Source organism: Polypterus senegalus, chromosome 16, assembly GCF_016835505.1.
Source record: "Polypterus senegalus isolate Bchr_013 chromosome 16, ASM1683550v1, whole genome shotgun sequence".
Taxonomy (NCBI): domain Eukaryota; kingdom Metazoa; phylum Chordata; class Cladistia; order Polypteriformes; family Polypteridae; genus Polypterus; species Polypterus senegalus.
The window spans coordinates 82947168-82965321 of record NC_053169.1 but is presented as its reverse complement, the minus strand read 5'-3'; the positions used below and the strand labels follow the sequence as shown (position 1 = coordinate 82965321).

The following is an 18154-nucleotide window of genomic DNA, read 5'->3' as shown; positions in this document are numbered from 1 at the left end:
GTTAAATGTGGTGAAAGCAAAATTGACATGTTTGGATTGTACTAGAACAAATGGGATGCAGCCTTCAGTTATGAATAATTATTGTGGTCTAAATCTGGATCACAGGCATAAGTAATAGCAAAGTTTGATCATTATATGAGGTAGCTTGAAAACAATAGAACAGAGGTTGTTTTACAGTATTTCTAAAATAATTTGTAAGTTTGATTTAATAATTCATTGTTTTCACCAAGGTATTCTAAAAGTTGTAGCAAATCTAAGAAAGGACAGAAAGATTTAGAAAATTAAATCATCAGGAGTCCACTTCTCACCGTATCGTTCTCCACTTTTTCCCCTCCAAGGCGTCTTCAGGTGTGGCATTGGCTTGTTTCCTGTCTTCGTTCTGCCGATCCAACTATTGCTTCTTCGGTCTTCTGCGCGGTCTTTTGCTACCAGGGTTGAGGAGAAGGGCTTTCTTGGCCACTGTCTTATTGCTTGTCTGCATCATGTGACTGTACCACTGCATCGCTTCTCGCATCTAATCCATGATTGGTGCCACTCCAATTAATCTTCTTATGTCGCCGTCCATTACACAATCCAACCAGGTCAGGCCTAGGCTCCAGTGTAGCATACATATTTTCATGACATGCAGTGCTTACTCGTGCTTGGCTGTTGCTGGCCAATTCTCTTTACTGTAAAGGGCAGCTGGTCAGACAATGGACTTTTATATCTTTACCTTGAGGTGGTTGGGCATTCTACAGTCTCAAAGGGCACTGGTGACTTGGCGCTGTTTCAGCCAGGTAGCATTGACCCACGCTCGAGCATCGGGAAAAGAGCTGCCGTCTAATAGATAAGCAAGCCAAGGTGTTTGATGTCAGTGACTTTGTTGAGGTCTTATCCATCAACGTGTTTGGTTCTAAGCGTCTGTGGGCCAATTTCCTTGTATTCCAACTTTTTGATGTTGAGCTGAAGTCTTTTTTCTTCCAGCCAGTCTTTCCATTGCAGCGTGATCACTTTCACCTCTTGGCACTCTCCTCTTTGAGTATGATGTTGTTAGCGTAGAGGAAAATCCATGAAATTTCCATTTGGATATCTGCAGTGGTGGCGTCCATACAGAGTATGAATAATAGCAGAGACAGGGCCGGTACTTCGTGGACGCCATCATTGATGTCGAATGGCGGAGAGGTTCCGACTGGGCAGTGCATGACACTGATGACTTTGTCATAGAGGAGTTGTATCCACTACACATAAACTTCTGGGACACCATGCAATTGGAGAGTGCATCAAATCAGCTCACAGGGGACTCAGTCGAAGGCCTACTCCAGATCCAGGAACACAATGTGCAGCATCTTGTTCTTTTCTCATTGCTTTTCCAGCAATAGGTGTGCAATGGAAATGGCATCTGTTGTTCCGCAGCCTGATTGGTTTGGTTTCACTCTGACAGTGTTCCAAAGCCAACTCTTAAACACATGGTCAAGATCTTCATCAATGGCATAGTAGGCAGACCGCTTGGTACTTCGTGCAGTCAGTGATGTCACATTTGCCTTTCCAGATTGCCACGGTGATACTGATCAACCATGACTAAGGTACTGCGCCTTCTTCTGCGATTTGATTAAATAGTACCATAAAAAGTTTGGCTCCTTGGCATTTCAGCATCTCACGGCCTTGGATGGAATGTTGTTGGGTCCAATTGTCTTCCTATTTTTCATTTGCTGGATTGTTATTATTTGACTGATGTCTTGATCAGATGGCCTGGTTGGTGGACAGGCTGTGTAGGTGGTATGGGTGGGTTCAGGTGTTCCTTTTTTGAGAGTTTCAAGATATTTGCTCCAGCACTTCAGAATGGCCAGTGGGTCCTGCAGGATTTTGTGGTTCTTGTCTTTGATATTCTTGACATGGCTGATGTCTCAGGTTATGCAGTGTCAAGAGTTGGGAATTTGGTAGATCTGGTTCGCACCTTCAGGCGTTTCCAGTTGGTTGTAAAGTTCTTGATAATGTTTGGCCTTTGCTGTGGCTACTGTTCTCTTCATTGTGGCCTTGGCCATCTTGAATTGTCTTGGTTGTCTTCAGATGTGTCTGCTTCCATATCTTTTATGCCATCTTCTTCTTGAGTGCGGCTTGCACTTCTTCATTCCACCACCACGTTTCATTTTCATCAAGGTACTTTCTGGGGTTCATCTTCCCTTGATGTCGGAGGCAGTGTCGCAGAAGTTCCTAGTGGCAACCTTCTGGAGGGCTTCTGCCAGCTATTCAAGGTTGCCGATTTGGACGCCTAAGGCTTGCATCATCTGGTCATTGTGTTGGGGAAGCTTTTGTAACTTGATTATTCCTGCTTTGGTCCTTTGCACTCTTAGCAGATGTGTGAAGTTGAGGTGGAGATCTAGGACGTGAAGGTGGTATTGTGGGGCATTGTTCATGGATGAGATCACATTTGCATCTGATACTTAAGGTCACATGGGCATAGTAGCCAGTAGTCGTTTTGTGTGGATCGTCCACCACTGGTATAGGGGACAAGGTGCATTAGTCACTTCTTGAAAAACAAATTGGCGGCAGCAATGTCATGTACCTCTGAGCAGTTCCTGATGCAGCACTTGTCATTGTTCCGATCACCCAAGCCTTGACTGCCATGTATTTACTCTGACTGTCCCTTGCCTGGCTTACATGCCAAGGTCAACAAATCAATTGTACAAGACATTTTGTAGCACTCAGCTTTGACCAGTGAGTGGTCCAATGTTGATGGTGGCTAATCAGAGTTTTTGTCATCATTGTTGATGCTGGTGGACTGGCTTGTTTAGTCTGCTCCATCCGTGGGCATGTAGCCCTTGCATAACGTTCAAGCCACTTGGGTATGGGTGATGTGTGACACCTAAGGGATATACTCTAGCTCAGTGCTACTCAACGTCATGTAAATCGGGCCAGAATCTGGGAGTTAGCCCGACTGAAGGGCCGCAGTGCAAAACAAGCTAACATTTTTATGATATTTTTGCCTTTAGTTGTTTCCTAAAGATTTAAGTTAGAATGAATTTAAACCTAGCAAATCTACTTAGCACATTTTCTTTGCATTTGGGATTAGGTTTAATAAATAATCCTTCAAAAGAATAATAAATGTAGCAATTAGCACTTTATATAAAATTTGGCTAACTTAAGACTTCTCTTGTTGTAATTATATAACATATCGCTTGATAAGAACAATTTTAATTAAATAACATTTATCTGAAAATGGAAGTAATGTAAAAATGCATCTTAAAATAATTATGAAATCTATTTGAAATTTTACTGTAATTTAGATCTATTAACATTTTATTCCCAAATCTACTTTTGCTCCTGTAAATGCCTTCATATAAGTAAAATATGTAAGATGCATTTCAATACTGCCATGCTCCACCATACATGCAAACTAATAAATCAAGATGCTTATTACCATTCTGTCTTGTCTGCCTTTAACAATTTATTTATAAGACTGTAAATCCAAAAACCACAAATAAAAATATTTTACCTGATGAAAATTCAGTTTTGATTAATGAGCTTTGCTAAGTTCAGTCTGATGAATCTCAAGTATAGTCACCTAGATCTTATAAAAATTGGATTTCAGCACAATTGGGCCATTACGGGCAAATTTTTACACTCGTGCGACATCCTGGAGGAAATGGCAAGGAATTTTGGTTCTCCATGGATTTTTGTTAGCTCAGGTAATCAACGAAGATACAGAAGATAGGTAGCTAAAGCACGGATGTTGGTCCAGCCTATTTGTAAAGCTAAGGAAACATTCACATAAACCACCAATTCCCAGCATATTTCTCGCCAATGCAAGATCAATCACCTTCAAAATAGACGAATTACATCTACAGATGTCTGAGAACAAACTCATAAGTAATTATTGCATTTTGCTATTCACAGAGACGTAGCTAAATTCGCTTATACTAGATGCAGCCATTGAGATAGCAGAACGTACAGCATTCTGTTGGGATAGACGCAAAGACGCTGGCAAAAGTAAAGGTGGTGGACTTTGTGTTTACATTCATAATAGCTGATGTACCAACACGAAAATTATAGGCAATCACTGCTCTACTGATTTGGAATATCTTACAATCAATTGCAGGTGCTTTTACTTACCTCAGGAGTTTACCATTGTCATAGTTACAGCTATTTACATTCCACAGAAAGCTAATGCTGACAGAGTTCTAGGTAACCTGCTCGATACCATTTAATATGCAGCAAAACACTTATCCTAAAGCCATTCATATTATAGCTGGTGATTTCAACCACATGGACTTAAACATTGTTCTCCTTAAATTTCAAATTAGGCCCCTACTTGTCTTCCACCATCACTCTCAACACTGGCATCCCGCAAGGCTTTATTTGCTGAACCCGCTACTATATGCTGTCTATACCTATGACTGTTTTCCCTCTGATTCCACCAACACCATCATTAAGTTCGCGGATGTCACAACTGTGATTGGAGTCATCTCAGAACGAGATAAGACAACCTATAGAGATGAGGTCCAAAAACTGACTGCATTGTGCACTGAGAACAACCTCACCCTGAACTTTACTAAAGCAAAAGAACTTAGAATAGACTTCCGGAGGCACAATACAAACCACAATCCAATTCACATCAATGAAGACATTGTGGAAAGAGTTCCTACCTTTACTTTTCTGGGTATACATGTTGCAGAAGATCTCTCCTGGTCCATAAAAACCACAGTGGCATTTAAGAAGGCACAACAGAGACTCTGTTTCCTGAGGATCCTCAGAGAAAACAACGTGAAGGAGAAGCTGCTGGTGTCCTTTTACCGCTGCTCCATTGAGAATGTGCTGTTATACTGCATTTCTATGTGGTATGCCAGCAGCTCATTGGCAGACAGGAGAGGCCTTCAGAGTATTATAAACTTTGCCCAGAAAAATTAATTAGCTGTACACTACCCTCTTTAGAGGAACTCTTCAGCTCTTGCTGCCTCAACAGAGCAACCAACATCATGAAAGACCCTTCCCACCCTGGACATCACCTGTTTGAGCTTCCCTCTGGTAAGCAGTTCAGGTCCATCCAATCGTGGACAAACAGATTTAAGAATGGTTTCTACCCAAGAGCCATACGAGAACTTAATACTGCCAAACACTTAAAATGATAGACAATGACCAATATAACAACAGTCACTCTTGCAAGTGCAGGTACAAGTACATATTTACATTCTTTGCAGGTTATACAATTTAATTATTTTTTCTTTTATTACACTCAATTCATATGTGCATTATACCTAAGTGCAATATTTAGTTATTGTATTATATTGTATTGCATTATAATTTAATTATGTCCATTATATGTAAATGCCCCTTAGCACTTGTATTCTGGTATAGCCCATATATTATAAAATCAGAAATAACACCTGAAAAAAGATTTTTGGAAATCTTCAGGTTATCTGTTAAAAGGACGGAAAATACTTTCTTTTAATATGTGAAATGTCTTACTTAAATAATCATTAAATACTATATCTCTATACTCTATATATAGAATGTTAAACCGTTCTGCATCCATTCCCCAGTCATAATGTCATCTGGTGTCCACAAGATGCCAGGAATGTCCACTGAACAAAGGGAAGTAGCCAGCGTAAGATAGTTAACCTTGAGGCATACATCCGTGTGTCCTGGTGTCATGCCGTCCGACATCCAAAACAGGATTGGAAAGTCTGGTAAAGAAAGGAACCAAGAAGCACAAAGAAAGGGGGCAATAAGGGCTTGACCTTGAATGTCCAATAAAAAAGGCAATGAGGCGCACAATGAAAGAAGGATGTAAGGCATATCTGGTGGACAGCGGTTTGTAAATGTATGATGTGATCAAAACTGTACCTATGCTAGTAGTTAATATATTATTAAATATATTTAATTGTGAGGCATTGTACTGAGCAATGTATGTAGAATAAAGTAGCGTTGGCTCATGAAACCAGTGTTTCACAACTCAGTTTTCACATTCATTTTCTGAATCAAGGGTAACATTAATAATAAATAATAATAAATCAAATGCTAACATTAATTTTATTTTAATTTTTTTCATTTTTATTACTATTTAATTTAATATTGTTTCTTTGTATCAGTATACTGCTGCTGGATTATGTGAATTTCCCCTTGGGATTAATAAAGTATCTATCTATCTATCTATCTATTATATTGTACCTTTATCTATCTATCTATCTATCTATCTATCTATCTATCTATCTATCTATCTATCTATCTATCTATCTATCTATTATATTGTACCTTTCATATCTATCTATCTATCTATCTATCTATCTATTATATTGTACCTTTCATATCTATCTATCTATCTATCTATCTATCTATCTATCTATCTATCTATCTATCTATTATATTGTACCTTATCTATCTATCTATCTATCTATCTATCTATATCTATCTATCTATCTATTATATTGTACCTTATCTATCTATCTATCTATCTATCTATTATATTGTACCCTATCTATCTATCTATCTATCTATCTATCTATCTATCTATCTATCTATCTATCTATCTATCTATCTCTATTGTATTAATTCAGATCAGCCTATTGTTATCAAGAACGGTCCTACTATTGACCTTAGTGTAATACTCTTATCAAGGCAAACTTTAGATCAAATATTATACTTAAAAAAATCAAGGGGAAACAAACCGCTTCCCTATGAGTAAAACAGAGTTAAAGCCTAGTCATTCTTTACTAGATAAGTGTGGGTCTCTCTTTCTCATTTTTATGTTGTTAAACATGACATGCAGTATATTAATTACTTTCTCGTAGAGAAGGTTTTAGCATTCCATTAACAGTGTGCTTTGATTGTTGTTCTTGAAGGTAAATGTTGGATATATATATACCTGTTTTTAATTTTAATTTTAATTTAATCCCAATATGTTTAAAGATTTTTACTTTGTTTTACTACATTATTTAGTCTTAAAGGTACAGTACGATGACAAAAACAAGTGTACAAGTCTTTAATCTACATACATCTTTTCCATTTGATCATAGGATTGCTTTTAGAAGATAATCCCTCAATTCGTGCCATTACACTTGGTCATGGCCATATCCTAGTTGGGACAAAAAATGGAGAAATACTTGAAATCGATAAAAGTGGCCCCATGACTTTGCTGGTTCAGGTATTTCAATTGCTCCTTTTATAATATTCTGTCAGTCTATTTTATATTTTCACATGTGCAGTAAGCATTTTTATCTGTCAGGTTTTTGGTGTTAGAGCAAAAAAAACCAAAAAACTGAGGAATGCAATATAATAATTATTCAGTACTACTTATAGTATGCAGTACCACTATCTTTCTCTAATGCATTTACATATAGTTTAATTTACATATTTTAGCACTTTAACATACCCATGTTAAAACAATAGCAACTATTTGTTGCAAACTCGCTGTTTTCATTTTACTATCAGCAATATTGCTAATTGTGCATATGTGCTACCTATAGCTGCTCAGGCTAACTCTTTAGTGTAGTTTTTTGCTTATTTCTTCTTCATTATTTTATCATAACTGAAATTAAATTGAATGAAAAAAAAACTCCTAATGAACATCTGAAATTATCCTCTATAGTTGGAAAGATGCTGTTTTGTGTAATTAAAGTATGATTAAAAAATTCTAGGTTCAAAATAGCATCAACTGGGGTTTTTTAAATTCAGTTTTTTGTTTGTTTTTTTTACCTGTATTGACATTTCGCTGAACAAAGTGCTGCAGTATCCAGAGATTGTGTCATTCTGGTGTAAGCAATCCTCTACAGTCCATCCATCCATCCATTATCCAACCTGCTATATCCTAACTACAGGGTCACGGGGGTCTGTTGGAGCCAATCCCAGCCAACACAGGGCGCAAGGCAGGAAACAAACCCCGGGCAGGGCGCCAGCCCACCGCAGCCCTCTACAGTCCATCATGTACTTAATAAACAAACCAAGTAAATTGAACAAAATGACACAAATGCCTCATGCACATAAACATTACTCTAGGTAAGAAAAAAAAAACAGAATTATTCATGTCTGGCCAGAGTAACATTAGCATCAAGAGCTGTGAGTCTGCCTTTCTTAAGATATTTTAAACTGAAGAAGAAATTTGCAGATCCTTGCAGTAAAAAAGGGAGCTAATATTCAGACCGGAACATTTTTGGACCTCCTTTCTATTGTATATTCCAATAAGAGGTATTTAAAAGCTTATTAAAATGGGTCAATTGCATTTTTAAAGTTGTCATGAGGGGCGGCACGGTGGCGCAGTGGTAGCGCTGCTGCCTCGCAGTTAGGAGACCTGGGTTCGCTTCCCGGGTCCTCCCTGCGTGGAGTTAGCATGTTCTCCCCGTGTCTGTGTGGGTTTCCTCCGGGCGCTCCGGTTTCCTCCCACAATCCAAAGACATGCAGGTTAGGTGGATTGGCGATTCTACATTGGCCCTAGTGTGTGCTTGGTGTGTGGGTGTGTGTGTGTGTGTCCTGCAGTGGGTTGGCACCCTGCCCAGGATTGGTTCCTGCCTGGTGCCCTGTGTTGGCTGGGATTGGCTCCAGCAGATCCCCGTGACCCTGTATTCGGATTCAGCGGGTTAGAAAATGGATGGATGGATGGAAGTTGTCATGAGCATAGTTAAAATAAAAAGACCAAGTGAAACAAAAAAAAAAAAAAAAAAGACCGAGAGATTTTTGGTCAATGTATTAAATAATACAAATAATGTCTAAGGGTAGATATTTGATCTCGTCAAAAGTGACCAAAATGATCAAAGTTACATTTGGAAATTTGATCTTATGTCACACTTAATTTAGACCTAGGGTGGTTCAGTATTCCGGTACTGGAAAATAACCCACATTTGTAACCAATTTGGTACCAGCTTTTCTGGATTTTTGGTACTGGAAGTAATCGTCCGCTTTCGTGCAAATCTTCACCTCCACAGTCACGCACTGTTGTAGATGTGGAAAAGCATTGGTTTTATAGACTGCACAAAAAAATGAAGCCACCTGCTGCAACATTACAGCATTTGTTTAACATAAAATGTACTTCCTAAAATTAGAGCACAATTTTCTGTTAAGTGTTTTAATGTTAACACAATGCAAATGATTTAGCCAGTTTGTGTTTTTTTCGATATTATTATATTATAGGCACTTTAAAAATTTCTACTTAACTAAGAGGAGAAACCTTTTGGACAGTTATTCAGCAATCTGATTTTTTTCTTTAAGAGTTTTGATATTTTTTTGTATAGCAAAGTGTTAGTGAAGTTATGTCTTTTCATCAGAGTGAACAACTAACTAATGTTACGTAAGCTAATAAAAATTGAAATGTCTAAATATTACAGTAATAATGCAATCGTTAAACAGTTAAATACAGAAATTCAAGTAAACCCAGTATAATGATTACATATAGTAACACTTGCTTATCGCTCTCTTCTGTGTCCAGGGTCACATGGAAGGAGAAGTGTGGGGCCTGGCAGCACATCCTCTACTTCCAATATGTGCCACAGTGAGTGATGATAAAACTCTGCGTATCTGGGAGCTGTCATCTAATCACCGAATGGTCGCAGTGCGAAAACTTAAAAAAGGTTTGAGCAGTCACTTCAAGTGTTTCTTATATTATATTTATTAGGCTTTTAGCATGTACAGAATAGAAAACATTTCATTCTAGGTGTGGAATCATGTTAACATAGCCTCAAGCCCTTCACTACTGCTAAACAATATTTGATTGGATTCAGCCTTGTCTTTTGCATTATGGCATTTGCAGAAATTTAGTATACCATTTAGTGTACACAAGTTGTGATACACGGGCGCTTTCTTTAATGCAGCTTCCTGAAAAAAACAGGTCCTGGACCCCCAGACCCTCAATTAGATTATGTGGGTTTGAGAATGTTATGTTATGCTATGGCTTCCAAAAAACGGAGAAAACACTAGTAATATTAGTAGTAAAAATAGTCGTACTACCAAAAAAGTAAATTCATTTAAATCCACATTTATATAAATGGTTGCGAACCTGGTGAGTTTGGTAGTTACTGTTGTCAGGAGCACACAAAAGTAAATGCAGATAATAATAGTAGGAATATTAGTGAAGTGCTTAATGTTTCTTTAATGAAATGTAATGCTTTAATTAGAAAATACATTTACATTTTAAAATGGTACACCTTGGTAACTTTAAAGCAGCTGTAAAGTATGATGAATACATTAGCTAAATATAGGGAATCATAATATTTTGATATTATACAGCAAAGATGTGCACACACTACCACTTACATATTTGGCAAAGCCATCTATACCAACTTGTATTTGAGTTACACATTTTTCTTAATTGTCTACTTAGTTCAGACTTCAATTTCTGAAAAGTGAACTGCACTACTGGAGATATTAGTAACCTTGCAATTCAAGGATAAAGTGATTTAATATTGTTAATATTGTACATACAGTAGTGAAAATAATTGTAGAATGCCCACGAGGCAGCTGGTGGCCAGTTGATCAAGGCTACCATGGTTGTGATTTTGTCTTTACAAAAAACTGTAGACCCTCTAGATGTTTAATTTCTACAGGAATAATGTTAACCGGCATTTTGTTTTCCCCTCTTCTGTTGTATTTAACTTTATTTATGTACTGACTCCTTCTCACCTATTGTGAAGATTGTAATGTCTGGGGATGTGATAAGAATTACGTGGTGAAGCGAGATTTGACTAAATTATGATTCGTCCTGGAGCGTGCAGGTGAATGTATGAGTGCGCACTAACTGCTCTGAGGTCGAGTGTGTTAGTCAAGTGCTTCATTCACACCTCAGAACAGGGGGAGGACAGCACTTGCACTCAATTGTCGTTATATACAGTAAGTAGTCTGCATGGTAGTTGTAGGAGAAGAACAAAGAGAAAAGGAATCGAAAGAAGGAACTGACGTTAATGAATGAAAGAAGGAGGCACGATTGAGGAAGAGGAGACCGTGTTACGGAATGGAAGAAGGCAGTTGGGGTGACAGCCCCTATAGAGGGGATGCCCAGAGGGGACTGGGCGGTCTCATATAAATAAATGTTGTTGTTGTTGTTATAGGTAGATAGATACTTTATTAATCCCCAAAGGGAAATTCACATACTCCAGCAGCAGCATACTGATAAAAACAATAAAAAGAATATTAATTAAAGAGTGACAAAAATGCAGTGCAAGTTCCAGGCAGGTGTAACAGTCTATAATCTTGTATAATTTTAATGTTTACCCCCCCGGGTGGAACTGAAGAGTCACATAGTGTGGGGGAGGAATGATCTCCTCAGTCTGTCAGTGTAGCAGGACGGTGACAGCAGTCTGTCGCTGAAGCTGCTCCTCTGTCTGGAGATGATACTGTTCAGTGGATTCTCCATTAATGACAGGAGCCTGCTCAGCGCCCGTCGCTCTGCCACGGATGTCAAACTATCCAGCTCACCAGTTTGTCCAGGCGTGAGGCGTCCCTCTTCTTTATGCTGCCTCTCCAGCACACCGTCACGTAGAAGATGGCGCTCGCCACAACCGTCTGTTAGAACATTTGCAGCATCTTATTGCAGATGTTGAAGGAAACCAACCTTCTAAGGAGGTATAGTAAGCTCTGTCCTCTCTTGCGCAGAGGATCAGTATTGGATATACAATATTATAGAAGTGTATGTACGGTACTTACAGGGCAGGTACTGCTCCTACTGAGCAATTTTGGAGAGCAGAGTGACTGACTGCTCCAGCAGGGCTCCCGCATAAGGCTGAGGAGTGGAAGCGGGAGTCTGGAACTGAAAGTCACCCCAAGCCGTGTTGACTGCACCTGTTGGTGGATGTCTCGTCAGGCTGTTGAGATCCTGTATGGGGTAAGCAGAGGAGACGTCAGTTTTTGGGAAGAAGGCACTGGGGCTCATGAATTTTGTAAAGGATTGATGCTGCCTGGGATTTTAACCTCATTTTTATGGAATATATTTATTGGACATTTTTAACCTCCATTTGGCACCTTGTTTTTATGGATTACTGAAAGTATTGAACTGCACTTTTGTAACACTCTCGTTTTAAATAAAAGCACACTTTGCACCAACCCCTTGCTGACTGTGTATGTCAGCATTTGCCCGGCTCGTCCTTAGGTACATTATTGGCAGTTCTAGGCTTAAGAGGCTCCAGAGTGCAACTAGGGAGTGTGGAGGTAACCCACACCATTGCAGGTGAGATCTGGATGTTTATATATTGTCAGGGATGCCAGGGGCCATGACCTGGCCGGGACGCCATGAGGGACCGGATGTGGGTCTGTGCCCACCCTGGATCATGTGGGGGTTGCCTTCCTGGTTGCTTTGGGGGCCACGGGTACAGGGCATGGAAGCTCCACCCTGTAGGGGCCCGTGGTCACCGCCAGGAGGCGCCCCAATGCCTTGGGGACCTGTTACCCCAGCACTTCCGCCACACCAGGAAGTGCTGGGGGTAGAATTAGGACGGCGCCCGGAGAGCTGGGGCGTGGCCAGAAGAGGAATGCCGGGAACACCTGGGGCTCATCCGGGGACTGTATAAAAGGGGCCGTCTCCATTCATTTGAGGCTGGAGTCGGGAGGCGGAAGGACAAAGCTCAGGCGAGCTGTGGAGGTGGCCAGAAGAAAAGGCATTGTGGCCAGGATTGTGTGTTTTGGTGTTTGCGCATGTGACTGAGGTCTGCGTGACCATTGGACTGTGTCTTAGTGACATTATATTTGTAAATAATATTGTAAATAAACGTGTGGTGGTTGAGAAACAACATGTCCGCCTGTCTGTGTCCGGGCCGGGTTCACAATATATTTTTGGTTATATCCCACATCTAATAGTGCACTGTAATGTGAGTGGCATGGATGTTCGATGATATTCATAAACTGATGCTTTTTGTTTTTTGATTGCAGTCAAACATCCTGCATCATAAGTTTCTGTAATCCAAATGGCAGTTAGTGGGTATTTAAAATGTATTGAACTAATGGACAACTTGATTACTTTATATAATTTCCAAGTATTCATTGACCTTATCTTTAAATTTATAGGTGGAAGATGCTGTTCCTTTTCCCCTGATGGGAAAGCCTTATCTGTAGGGTTGAATGACGGAAGTTTCCTTGTTGTGAACTCTGATACTTTAGAAGATATGGTGTCCTTTCATCACAGGAAAGAAAATATTTCTGATATCAGATTTTCACCAGGTAATTGTTTGCACGGAGTATACTATCTGTGATTAATATAAAATAGTTAACAACATCCAAACCTCTATATTTGCTGATGTGTTGGTGGATACTGTTAGCATGTCAGCCAAGTTTTATTTTATGATTGTATTCAACTTTCTTTAAGGTCATTGTTTTAAAGTAATCTCTTTAGTTGAATACAAGAAAACTTAAAAACCAAAATTCTGCAATGCAACTGCTTTAATATTACTACCTTGTGGGTAGTATGAGCTTTACCATATATCAACGAGAAGGACTGAACTATCAACTATGTGGATTACAATTGCACTCATTTTTTTCCATATGAAACTTTTCCATTGTAATTCCTTTCATAGTCTTTTTTTAAAATTTCTACATTGGGGTTCCTGGCAAGTAAATTGACTTTTTAAGTATCAAACAACATGTTTGCAGTGGGCATTCATGGGTTCGTAGCCAAATATTTTAACTAGCCTAAATAGTGGTAGTTCTGTTCAGTATTAGCATAGGAACAAACTATAAATGGTTCATATTTTTTATTACATTCTTAAAATAACACAGTAATACTACTATAAAAAATATGTATACACTCTGAGAGGTACATGCATGACTTACTCTATTATCATGAGTTAAGTGGGACTTGCCAAGTCTGTTATTAGGTTGGTCTACTCTCATACCTTAACACTAAAATTCCTGAAGCCTACAAAAAAACTCGTAATCCTGGGCCACCTAAAATTCCCTCGCACCTCCTCATCAGCATATTTGTTTTGCAATTGTGTCGATCAGCACAAGCAGCCTGCTATCCCTTTCACCCCAGACGGAGCCGAAGTTCTCCCAGCTCAAGTCTGTTTATCTGGTTGTGAGGTGCCTTGAATTGTATAGGATAAATAATATATCACTATTTGAGACACGTATATTTCATTTGTGTTCAGTATCTACAACGAGGACAGGAAATGCAAGGCAAGAAATGTTGAACACATAGCTAAAATGGACACTTTTTTTCTTGTTCTACTAATAATTGGAAAAATGCTGATGTGAAGTCTATAATGTGTGAAGACTGAAGTCCAAATATCAATTATTTAATATGTTTCACAACATTCTATAAGAGTCTCTCTACATAAGAACTTACTATCACCAGTACTGACAAACATACATCATGACACAATTAAAAGTGCAACTCTTTTGGTTATGCCAGTTAACAACCAAACAAATTACCCTGCTTTTACCACAGTTGCTTTTTCTTTTGAGAAGTGACCTCTTAGCCTTGATAAACCTTATGGGCAAGTAACATGGTTACTCCCCATACAAGCGTCTTAATTTTCAATTTATTATTTCAATTACCGTAGAAGCAAGAACAAAACATAGAAAATGGTAAAGCAAAATGTTATTTATTAATAAATAATAATACCAAATAGAATAATAAATAATCATACATAAGATTGATAGTCTGGATATAGTCTTTAGAAAAAGCTTACAGAGAATGTAAAGGATTGGAAGTTGTCCTGGAGCAGCTTTTGATTTAGCGATCAATGTTATTCATGAGATGCTTTCACTGACAATTAGATGAAATGGTTTCCTTTTTTGACTCCGCCTTTGCCCTCTTTTGATGTCCTTTTTTGCTCATCGCTGTTTCTTCTTCCTTTTTGGTCCCTCAGTATCTCCTAACTCCTTCCTTTCCCAAGCTGTAGACTAACTAATTAGGTAATTCCTAGTGGGCATCCATCTGTTCGCAGGTTATAAAGTATCTCTTGGTCTTCTGCTTCATTTACACAGATATTTAAAGGTGATTGATTACTGGTACAAGTCAGGAAAAGAAGATGATTTGATGTTAATTGTCCATTCATGTGTCCTGTATTTCACATCATCTTTGTGTGTTTGAGCAAAATAATAATGAAAATACCGGTATCTATTATTTAAAAAAATTGCTGATTTAACAAACCAGGAAACTTAATACAGTGCTATGTCTATAAAAGGACCTCTAGATGGATTCCTTCCTTTGATGAAATCTATAAAGGTTGTCTCGCAACCTGTACCTCTCATCTGTCAGTGCCTTATATGCCTTACTCAGATGGAACTCAGGTGAAACTCGGGCAAAATCCGGTGATGATGGTTATGACAGACCGATATCCTTAGTAAGCCACTGGAAGTGTGAAAAGTTAAGAAGAAAAGCTATAAAAACTGGAAAATGTAGCTGTATAAAAAGTGCCAGAAGTCAATCTTTCAGTGAGTTTACATGCACACACATAACCGGATTAAAGTGAATAACCCAGTTAAGGAAGAAACCTAGTCTATTAAAAATTCATGTTTAGATCCACAAGTAATCCTTTGGAGTACTTCTTTGACAAAATACTCCAAAATCTTTGAACTGCACAAAAAAGAGTTAAACATCGACAATTACCTTCAATCAGGAAAAAAAGCATGATTATTTTCTTATGTTATATAAATATGTTTAGTCAAATTGACACTTTATTTATAGGTTTCTGTTACTGGATTGCACACAGCACAATCTTTTCTGCTTCGCTGTGCGATTGAGCCCTACAAGGTACCCAGTACATGTGCTTCTTGCCTATACCCAGTAGTGGTATAATAATAATACAGGTATTTTAACTTCCATCCATCCATTATCCAACCCGCTATATCCTAACTGCAGGGTGTGACAGATAGGGGGCAGTATCGCTCCCTTGAACCCCTGTCCAAGACTCCAGACACCAGATAAAGGCTGACTTTATTTATATGTAATAGTGCACAAAGCACCCTCCTCTCCACTATACTCATTCAGCAATACACAATAATCACTAATAAACAATTCCTCCACCCCCAGACACGTTGCCACCCTTCCTTCCAGCTCAGCTCGCCGTCTGGGAGCTGCCACAGTCCTTTTATAGTCCGTGACCCGGAAGTGCTTCTGAACCCTCAGTCCATGTGACTTCTTAGCACTTCTGGGTCAGATCAAAACTCTTCTTTTTCTTCACCCCGGAAGCACGTCATTCCCCTTTTCCATGTGACTCGGACATACTTCCGGGACGTAGGGCAAATAATATTCTTTGCTCCTACCTGCAGTTCCATCTAGCGGCCCCTGGGGTATCCAGCAGGGCTGGGGATGAAAACTCCATTGTCCAGGATTCCCTGCTGGTCTTCGGGGCACCTCCATGCTGCAGGGAGGGCTCCATTTGGCGGCCTGGGGGTATTGGCCGGGATGACAAGCTGGCCATAGACCACAAGGGTCACGGGGGTCTGCTGGAGCCAAGCCCAGCCAACACAGGGTGCAAGGCAGGAAATAAACCCTGGTCAGGGCGCCAGCCCACCGCTGGTATTTTAACTTCAGTAAGATAATTACAGGTTACTCTGTACTTTACTACTAAACGTGCATTACTTTTAACATGTTACCCTATTGCTCTCGAGATTGTGTTGTTGAGTTTAGCACTGTACATTCAGCTCATCAACATACATTTATTGATTTCTGAAATTTTGAGACAGATTAATAATAATGTGATCACCTTGACATTTGCCTCTTGAAATTTATCTTGTAAACGTATTTAGCCATGACTGCTTAAAGCATGTGCGAAGCAAATATGTGCACAGGCTGACAGAGTGCAATGGACATAGCGCAGACTATATAATAGTTAACAGTAACCCGATTTCTGTATTTACATGGCCACATAATCAGGTTATTCGTGGAGAAATCTACCTCAGAAGGCAACAATCCAATTTCTGAATAAGGGTTTACATAGCATTTTAGAAATTGGTTTTCTGTGAATAATGGGGTTATTGAAGTGTAAAGACACTGCTTAATGAACTATCTACAGGAGCAAATACTTACAGTATCTGTTATCATAAGTAAAAATTCTAAAAGTATTTGTAAGTTAAAGAACTGAAAGAAAGATTGGGCATACGGTTTCTACTTATTTTTGAATATGTTTTGCAGTGTTTTATAATTAAGTTCATCTAATTGTTTTTTATTTTTAGATGCAGGGAAGTACCTGGCAGTGGCTTCTCATGATAACTTTGTTGATATCTACAATGTGCTAACTAGCAAAAGAGTTGGGATCTGCAAAGGAGCATCAAGTTATATCACTCATATAGACTGGGACACAAGGGGTAAAAAGCTTTTATCACTCATTCCTTATTTTGCTTTTTTTCGCTTACATTTTATTATTCATATTTTAGTAAGTAGCTTTAACTGTCTTACTGCATGAATTACACATGGTAAGTGATTTCTGTTTACTTTAACTATGTGTCTTAAGGTGTAGAATGAAGTCGGGCTGTTATTTTTAAAATATGTAATTTGGACATTATAATTACTTTGTCAGCTGCGCCTTAACATAATTTGTTTACACTACATATCCATCCATCCAATTTCCAACCTGCTGAATCCGAACACAGGGTCACCAGGGGTCTGCTGGAGCCAATCCCAGCCAACACAGGGCGCAAGGCAGGAACCAATCCTGGGCACCGCAGGACACACACAAACACACCCACACGCCAAGCACACACACCAGGGCCAATTTAGAGTCGCCAATCCACCTAACCGGCATGTCTTTGGACTGTGGGAGGAAACCCACGCAGACACGGGGAGAACATGCAAGCTCCACGCAGGGAGGACCCGGGAAGCAAACCTGGGTCTCCGAACTGCGAGGCAGCAGCACTACCACTGCGCCACCGTGCTGCCCACACTACATATTTAAATTATTAAATATAAAGACTGGTGTTTATTTGGCCAGAAGAACATTAAAATTTGCTAATAAAGTAATGCCTTAGCAGGGTGTTTTCCAGTTTAGCACTCCATGTGTGTGCAATATTGGCATTTAACAATAGGTGATGTTTACCGCTGTTATTGTTCATTTTTAGAAGCTTTTTACATTTGTAATTTTCATTTTTTTTAATAATTATAGTTCCAATGAGTGTATATGATTGTGTAGTTTTATGAAGTGTTATCTTTCTGTTATTACACAGGTAAACTGTTACAAGTTAATTCTGGTGCCAAAGAGCAGTTATTCTTTGAGGCTCCCAGAGGAAAAAGACAAACAATTCGAGCATCTGAGGTAGGACAACA

General features: G+C 39.1%; 1 protein-coding gene across 7 annotated transcripts in view; it reads left to right on the top strand.

Annotated features, from left to right (window-relative positions):
* Positions 1–18154, top strand: part of LOC120516269 (echinoderm microtubule-associated protein-like 6) — a 347341-nt gene that overhangs the window by 203517 nt on the left and 125670 nt on the right. For all 7 annotated transcript variants that reach the window (XM_039737818.1, XM_039737817.1, XM_039737816.1 and 4 more), the window contains exons 20-24: positions 6990–7117; positions 9392–9533; positions 12955–13107; positions 17068–17199; positions 18055–18143. In XM_039737818.1, the coding sequence (XP_039593752.1) occupies positions 6990–7117; positions 9392–9533; positions 12955–13107; positions 17068–17199; positions 18055–18143 (644 nt within the window). The remainder of the gene's footprint in view (positions 1–6989; positions 7118–9391; positions 9534–12954; positions 13108–17067; positions 17200–18054; positions 18144–18154) is intronic.